Here is an 8,925-nt window from a genome sequence, read left to right on the forward strand (position 1 = left end):
TGCAGCGTTCTTCTTATTTTATTTTTAAATTTGAAAAGTTGCAAAGTTTCCCAGGCTGACTTGAACTTGGGATCCTCCTGCCTCAGCCTCCTGGAGTGCTAGGATGACAGGTGGGGACTACATCTGGCTACAGATGCAGCATTCTAACACAGGCCAAGGGAAACAGAGAGAGGGATTCACCTCCGGATTCTTTTCAGAGTGGCCTCGTACCTGTGTCACAAGGATGCTACTGACCAGAAACACAGGCCCCAGACAACAAGAAGAGCACTGATCCGAGAGCCGGGGGCTATGCCAAACATTTCCATTTCTAGAAAAACAACCAGGCTGAATCTGCTGTTTCATATTCTTAACTTTGTGTTTCTTAACTTTTTTTAGTGGAAGAGAAGCACTGATGCTTTCATTTACTGTAATGATTTGACAAGAAACGTGTTCCACTTAAGACAATATTGCATATTTTTGGGTAGTGATTTTATGCTTAGCTGTACCTGAGCAATTGAAGACGTTGCCATAAACTAGAGGCTCATGTGTATGCTTCATTCAGTGTGTCTAGAAGATAGAAACATTCTTTGTTTGGAGAGTTAAGATCAGAAATCCTTTTTATTTTTAGAATTTCTTTTAAGATCAGAAATTCTTATATGGCTCTCATTTTTATATTTGAAGGTATAGATGTCACAAATACAATTCAGGTTCATCTTTTTAAATTTTGTTTTATGTTTGTTTTTTGAGACAGGGTCTCACTATGTAGCCCAGGCTGGCCTGGAACTTGCAGTGATCCTCCTGCCTCAGCCTCCCAAGTGGTGGGATTACAGGTGTGTGGCATCACACCTGGCCCAGGTTCACCCTTTTCTAAAGTTAGATTTGGCCTTTTATGCCGTGTCTGTGCTCTTTTGGTGGGGGAGGGCTTGTGGGAATGCTGCTCTGATTCTCGATCTGGTCATATTAAATTCCCTGAGCTTGAATGTCTCTGTCTAGCCTGGGTTGGCCATGGTTCTTCCTGGGCCCCGTATCACCCCGTACCCTACCTTAAGAGACTTCGTGCTCCAAACAGGACGAAGCTATGTGGCTTCAGAGCTCCTGCACATGTGACCATCTGTGGGGTAAAAGACCTAGGAAGGGGCAGTGGGGAAAAGAAATACCGATGTGGCCAGGTGACACTATGTGGCTAGATTGGCAAAGGAATAAACACCAGGCACCTCCTTTCTTAGAGCTTCTCAGGATCTTAGGAAATCTGGCACCACGTCTCCTACCTGGCCTTGTTCCGCAAGGCACTTTACTTGGCCCATCTCCTTAACGTTCTGTGAACATGTCCTGTCTGATCCTGCGACACTTGTGACGAGGATTGTGAAACGAAGCCCTTTTCCATCAGCGTCTTTTTATTCCTTGCTATCTCCCTTATTTTATCTTTCCTCCCCCTCTACAATGTAAACTTCTTAAAGTGAGCGGTGTACCTTATGTTTCTTTTTTAACTGGTGCAATATTTTGTTTGGGTCTGGATGTAATGAAATGAGACATGAATTAATTGTAAGTGGATTTGGAAAATAATCTTATCATTTCCTGTAGGCCAAGCTGTTTGCTATATTGTCAGGGACACAGAAGTGTAATCTCAGCTGTGATCTCATTCCATTGCTGTGATGTTGTTCAAAACACCCACATAAAATGGTTGTAATCTTTATTTTCTGAGGATGAGAAAATGTAAATAATGAATTAATATTAGCAATGTAATAATGAAGCTATTTCATAGTTGACAGCTGCATTCCTCAATAAAATGTTAATTGTCTTAAAAACTCGCTTGTGAATTCATACCTAGGTCACTGAGAACAGTGGTCATTCAGCAGAAGCAATCGTGTAAATAAATATAACAATAAATTGTAATAAAAAATCAAGAATGAATTTGTGAGTTTGCCAAAATGAGTTTATTGAAGCATAGAAGCAATTAGAGCAAAAGTTGTCATTTCAGCTTTTCAGAGGATTTCCTAAGAAAGGAGGCGTGTGCGGAGACACTGGCTGGGTGTCTGTCTGGACTGAAGATTCTCCCTGGAGGGACGCAGAGCGGTGCCTCTCTCCTGGCCTTCTTGATCTCTTCTCCAGAAGATGGTCTTGTTGATCTGAAAACTGCTTACTTGATTTTCACCTCAGAAATGCTGCTGACTTGAGAGGAGACAACTCGGCCGTCCACCACCTCTTCTATGATGGTCTTCGTCACCCTCGTCTTGTTAGGGTCTGAAAATCACGAGGTCACAATGTCAGACCAGAAACTGTCACAGACACACAGATAAAGGGACTGCCACGCCACGCATCAAGTAGCTTCTCTCTGGCCACGATGATAGAAACAATAGCAGACACTTGAATAAGACCAGCCCAGCGTGCCTCTACCTTTAAAATACAAAATGATCATCAGCACCAAAAAATGCTTACCTCTTCCTTGACTTTCAGATCTTGAGTTACCGGTTACCAAGTCCTCGGATCTTTCAAAACCAGAGCCACTGGGGAAAAGAAAAATTACATTTGCAAAGGGAGGAGGAGCCCTCTGTCCTGGGGAATCTCTGTGATATGTCTTCAGTGGGTTTTGATTGCCCCTGCCTGTGACTTTATTACTTTATACGTACCACTCCAACCTCCGGTCCCTTTTTGGTTTAAAAGATAACCCCCTGAGTTGTGGCTGTGCGCACAGGGACATCACTTACCCTCGCTCTCCGTTGAGCAGGCGGCGGTAGGTCTCGATCTCCCGCTCCAGGCGTGTCTTGATGTCCAGCAGCACCTCGTATTCTCTGTTCTGACACTCAGTCTCCCTCCGGATCTGGCAGATCTGCTCCTCCAGGCTGCCGATCTTCATCTGAATCCCTGACAGCTGAGCCACGTAGCCCACTTCTGCGTCAGCCAGGGTCCCTTCCAGGGAGCTTTTCTGTCACCAAATGCAAATTAAAAAAAAACTATGATGAAGATAAGTCAACAAATGGCTTTTAAAATGCCACTACTTTATATAACATTAGAGGTGTCCTTTCACCTAGTCGCAATCTATGTTGTTTTTTTTAGCATTGCTTCTTTACTTTTTGTTGGCATTGGCTGCTAAATAGGAAATCTTTTAGGGAAACAGAACGAGTTGCCTTCAACTGCTTTTTGCTTTCTAGAGCCACAGTATGCTCCTCTTTAACACTGCTTTCATGAGGTGCCTGGTGAACGTTTTGCCAAAGAAAAAACTGCATTTGCTGAGGTCCCTGTTGGCACTGGAAAATGCTATCTGCACGTACCATGGCCAGTTGGGACTGGAGCTCAATTTCCAGGGCTTGCAGGGTACGTTTCAGCTCTGTTATCTCCGTTTTGGCAGAACTGGCTGCCCCAGCATTGGTAGAGATCTGTGCCTGGAATGATGCACTCTAAACAGAAATAAAACGCAGTTTGCAGGCTGGGGAGCGAGCAGCAGCGGCTCTTGTGAGGCTGCGGGCTTGGCAAACCTGCTCGTTGTACCGCTCCTCCACCTCCCGGCGGTTTTGCTCGGCCAGCTGCTCGTACTGTGCCCGCACGTCGTTCAGCAACTTGGTCAGGTCAACTCCTGGGGCGGCGTTCACCTGCACGGTCACGTTCCCCCCGGAGCTCCCTTGCACACTCTTCATTTCCTAGCCCACAGGGCAAAAAGACCACAAGGGTGAATATTGGAAAAGCAAAACCAGCATGAAACTAGGACACTGCCCGACCCATGCTCAGGAAGAATACGCTCAGTTTTACTCTGGGGCCATCGCATGAGGGAAGTGCGTTTAGATAACACCGAGTTGATTCTGAAAGAGTGGATGAGGGAGGAAAGCCAGGGTCGCTGGTAGATGGGCTTGCCCTCACCTCCTCGTGGTTCCTCTTCAGGTAGGCCAGCTCCTTCGTGAGGCCCTCGATCTGCATCTCCAGGTCGGTCTTGGACAGGGTCAGCTCGTCCAGCACCCTGCGCAGCCCGTTGATGTCGGCCTCCACGCCCTGCCGCAGGGACAGCTCGTGCTCGTACCTGGAGGGGTGGCAGGAGGGCAGGCAGCTCGAGGACCGCTGGATGCCCACCCCCCCTTCCTTATATGTGGGGCGAGGCTTCCCCTCTGAGAGTTGTGATGAACGGAGACTCCTCCCCCCATAACTAGAGATCCAGTATTAATTCTGATCCTAGCAAATAATTTTATAACAAAATTCTCCTCCAAATTTGCCTGCTTTTCATTTTGTGGATCGACGGCATCTGTAGTTTCCCTTTGGCATGCTTACGAAATTTTAAAGCAAACTTAGGTTGAATTTTACTTTTCTTCTCATTTCTTACTTCAGCCTGAAGTCATCAGCAGCCAGCCTGGCATTGTCGGTTTGCAACATGGTCCTAGCATTTTCAGTAGTGGCAGCTGTGATCTAGAAAAGAGACAATAAATAGTGAGCAGATGACAGGTGGCTTTCACCCTGTGTCCTCTGGCCTGCGGATGAGGGTGGATGTCTCCTGCATCACTCACTGAGAGGTGAAGGGCTTGCTGGCTTAGGGAAGATACCTGTCTATGTAGGATGACATCTTTCTGCAGAGAGGATATCAGTTGGCACATTTACTGGAATTAGGCACAGACCCCAGCTTCTAGGACTCAGCCGTTTGTATATTTCCACTGCTTGGAGAATCATTTATTCCCTAAGCGCTCTCAGAAAATAGTGCAAAAATGGATTTTCACTTCCAGGAAATGCCTTTTCCGGTACAATGGTGGCTAAACATTTTTGGTTCTACTGTCCTCTTATACAATATTTACACTAGATTTTCTAGGAAGAAAAATAGTCCTAAAGATTACTTAAATCTCACAAGATACTAAAATATGCCAACCTGTCAGAATTAATCACAAAATAGATTAACCTAATATAAACTTTTAAATTTTATTATTATTAATTTTTGGTACCGGGGATCGAACTTGGGACCTTGCACTTGCAAGGCAGGCAGCAGCACCCCTGAGCTAAATCCCCAGCCCTACCTAATATAGACTTACTGCCATCATTCTTATATATACCTGTTGGTTAGCTGCCTGGTATTGTGTAAACTTTACTCTTTTGTAGAAATACTCAGATTTGAGACACAAACAGGAAATTAATGCAGTAGGATATCATGTAAAGGATCACCATAATCAAGACGTACCAGGTCCCTTTTTGCATTTATGACAAGCAGATATATTTTCAAATAATCCCTTGGTTTAAAATTTTCATTGTAGCACATTATCTGAAAAAAGTGTAAGATCTACCACAGAAACTCAGCCACGGGCAGTGTCTCACCTGCTTCCTGAGATCTTCAAGAATGGAGTAGTAATGGCTGTAATCTCTTCTGGTCCCACCATCTCTAGACCCAGGCCCAAATTTGTCATACCACTCCTTGATTTTATTCTCCAGATCAGTGTTGGCTTCCTCCAGGGCCCGGACCTTGCCCAGGTAACTGGCCAGGCGGTCATTGAGGTTCTGCATGGTCTGCTTCTCATTCCCAGGGAGAAGCCCCGCATCACCAGAGCCCCCACCAAAGCCACCTCCTGTGCCACCCCCATAGCTGCAGAAGCCCCCGCTAGCACCGCTGCTGAATCCAGAAGCTCCACCGAAGCCAGAGCCCCCGCCAAAGCCAGCCCCAGAGCCTGAGCCTGCTCCCCACCTGCCCTCTATGGAGCAGCTCCCAAAGCCTCCTCCGGTGCCACCTCCAAAGCCACCGCTAAATCCCCCACTCAGGCCACAGCTGCCAGCTCCTCCTTGGAAGCCCCAGGCAGAGCTGCTTCCACCAGTGGACATCCTGCTGCCTCCAGCCCTGAAGGAGGAGACGCCAGACAAGCAAGACATGCCGGTCCTGCAGATGCGTCAGGTGAGCAGGAGAGGAGAAGACAGGAGCTTGTGCTAGGCTGCCTTTTTGGCCTTTACGTAGACGCTTGTAGGGTGTTCCTCCCTTCTGTCACTTCCTAATCCCTTTTACAGCCTTGCTAATCTGTAATTGGATAATTTCTTTTTCATGAACCTACTCTACTGGCTGTTTTTCTGAAGCTGGCTCAGAGCCCTGGGGGCATTCAATCTATCAAGAAAAAAAAAAGTGGAACAAAGCAAAAAAAAAAAATTCAGAATGACAATCTTCCAGAGGTTTTGATGACTGGTGATTCTTTTCTGAAAATATAACTCTATTAAATTTGCTTTGTGATTTCTCAATGGAAGAGAACATCCCTGATAATCAGATGTAATTAATGTTCTGGATGGGATGAAGAGGAAACTTTCCCAACATGTAACTTTAGGTTCATGTTGTTAGAGCTTTAGCATCAGCATTAATTTCAGGCTTAACCAAGTATCCTTCTCTTTGATTGCTTCAACTGGCCTTTTTTGAGCCTGTTATATTTTTGTGCTGTTGGGTTATTGGTTTCTTTGTATTTTGAAATCAAATGATATTTCTTCACTGTTAATAAGAAAAACTGAAATAGATGATAGTCTTCCATGCAAGTACTACCAGATTGGACGGACATGTTTATTCAAGCAGTTAATGTCTAAGAAGGATTGGACAAGTTTTCAGCAGATCATTTTAGCAACGGATCAGAGTTTGGTTGTAACCGGTTTGATGCCTCAAGTACACTTTTGTCTCTGGTTGAATTCTAGTCTGATATAAGAACAGTAAGGTCCTCGGTTACAATCAGCTCTCAGGGCATGAAGAGATGACTATCGATTTCTCCTGCCTTTGTTTTACAGATACCGGGAGAAGAGGATCTGAAGCTGCCTTTAACAACACTTGTTGTTCCATGAGTCATTTCGTAGTTGTTCAGAGCTGAGGTTTCCTCCACTCTACTCTTCTCTAGGATTTTCTGCTTTTGTTGAAAAGCTATGTAGCAAGAAGGTCTGTATCTACTGGTGAGTGCTCATGTTAGGGCTGGGGTCACTGGGGATTCTGAAATTTGGAAGCAGTTCACTCTCTGCTTCATGATGTCTTATTCCTTGGTACCATAGCTCACTCCATTTCGTCTCTGCTAGGAACTTGTCTGGTTTAAAAGTGTCTTCTTAAAAGGGAAAGACTGAGCGATTCCACTTATGTGAGGTTCCCAGAGTCCTCAAGTTCATAGAGACAGAAAGTAGAGTAGTGTTTGCCAGGGCTGGGGGCAATGGATACAGAGTTTTAGTTTTAGCATTCTGGAGATATGTAGGTTGCATAACAAAGTGAGTATAAACACCGCTGAAATATACACTTAAAAGTGCCTATGTAAAGTGTACTTTACAGAATTTTTTTTTTCCGGTACTGAGAATTGAGCCCAGGTCCTTGCTTATGCTAGGCAAGTGGTTTACCACTGAGCTACATCCCCAGACCTATTTTATCGTAATTTAAAATAAGACGTCTTTTTAAAAATAGTATTCAGTGATGGTGAACATTTTAGAGCCTTCAGTGATACAAGTTGCCTCTGCGACATGTGTGCTGTGGGATCGGGTTTACCACCACTGGCATAGATGCTTCTAAAAATATTTCTTGGCCACCTTAGCTTTATACTCAAGTAGTTGACTTTTCTTTAAAGCTTTTGTGTCTACCTTGGCAGTCTCTGTTAAACCATGTGCACGCTGTCATTGTTACATTCAGTCATTTGTCACCCAATGTTTTGCCACCTCTTAGTTTTGCCTTAAACTACTTTCACTGGGACACATTGTTAAATGTGTAGGTCATTAGCGTTTGTGGTCTACCTGTGGTATTTGACTGCGGCTGGATGTTATTCTTCTTTGTATTTAGGGAAACATCACTCCAAGGGGTACAAGGTGTTTTACAGCGTTTAAATTGTTAAGCTGGAAATGATTCTAGTAACACTCTCCCTTCTGAGATAGGTAAAACAGAATATGCGGGGCATTTTGCCTCATCCTTTCCCCAAATTAACCCAGAGAAGTCTAAATTCTATGATCAAGTGCTATGCAGACATGGGAGTTGGGACAGCTGTGCAGTTTTTCTCTCTTTAAAAATTATGAAGCGGCCCCTTTCCCTGTTCAGAAAGGCTGGCATTTGACTACGAGAAGCTATGAAAAGTGGAACAACAGTGCAAGAAATCTGACGGAACCTAAAAGTGGTGGAGTTTAGGGGAAGGAGCTTTATGTGGAGAGAATGAGGAAAGACGGGATGGAATGGTAGGTTTTATCTCGGAGCTTTGCCTGGGTTCCATGGAGTGTTCTTGCGGCTGTCATCTGAGTTGTAGCTTTTTTGGGCTTGTGCTTTGCGATAGCTAAACATTTGGTTCTTGGGAGAGCTTGTGATGACTAAGATGTTCTATCTTGGTTTCTTTTACATTGGTTTTTTTTTTTTTTTTTTTTTTTTTTAGCTTTCTTCTTGATATAATTGCTATTATCTCTTTTTGTTATTTAAATTCAGATTCAAAATGAGATGTCTTATGAGATGTATCCCTGAGCCTTTTCAGAGTTGACAGATGGGCAGGGCATTTAATGACCCAAAAAGCCATTACTGCCTCAAATTCTCTGCCTAACGACTCAGGGTGTGAACACGCATATAGATGAAGCCACAGGATTTTCTTCTCTTTGTTCACATCCACGCTTTATTTCAGTTGAATCTGTGCAACTTTTCTTTTTAAATGATGAATCTACTGAACAGACGAATCTTGATTCTATGATTTGCAAATTATCTAGACCACTGGTGTTTAGTGGATCGAAGGATTTTTAATCGCACATGTAAATACAGTTCTGTTCTTGACAGAAGTGTTAGGATTCTTAGGAAACATGATTCCTCATTGTTTTGAGACATCTTCACATTTAATAGTCTCTTTATTTGAAGCTAGGAGTTGCCAAAGATAACACATTAGTCCCTGGCATTTCTGGTGAATCTGGTGAAGTTCCAGGGAAACAGAATGTCCAGGAGTGCAGGATTTGGTGACTGGTGTCCGGAGTTGTCTGAAACATGACAGTTTAAAGGGGATCCCCCTGAACCCCAGCTCAACACTCTGC

At 44.1% G+C, this 8,925-nt stretch overlaps 1 protein-coding gene across 1 annotated transcript; it reads right to left on the reverse strand.

Annotated features, from left to right (window-relative positions):
• Positions 1 to 1,893: 1,893 nt before the first annotated feature.
• Krt24 (keratin 24) lies at positions 1,894 to 5,858 on the reverse strand. Its single transcript, XM_004859429.3, has 8 exons — positions 5,260 to 5,858; positions 4,286 to 4,368; positions 3,832 to 3,988; positions 3,453 to 3,614; positions 3,249 to 3,374; positions 2,685 to 2,902; positions 2,416 to 2,483; positions 1,894 to 2,220 (listed from the first exon to the last, which is right to left on the reverse strand). Exons 1-8 carry the CDS (start codon positions 5,803 to 5,805, stop codon positions 2,117 to 2,119), a joined length of 1,464 nt encoding a protein of 487 aa, XP_004859486.1. The 5' UTR covers positions 5,806 to 5,858; the 3' UTR covers positions 1,894 to 2,116.
• Positions 5,859 to 8,925: the final 3,067 nt, after the last annotated feature.

This window comes from Heterocephalus glaber, unplaced genomic scaffold, assembly GCF_053883595.1.
Source record: "Heterocephalus glaber isolate CG9 unplaced genomic scaffold, H.glaber_assembly_v1.0 deba00001773, whole genome shotgun sequence".
NCBI classification, from domain to species: Eukaryota; Metazoa; Chordata; class Mammalia; order Rodentia; family Bathyergidae; genus Heterocephalus; species Heterocephalus glaber.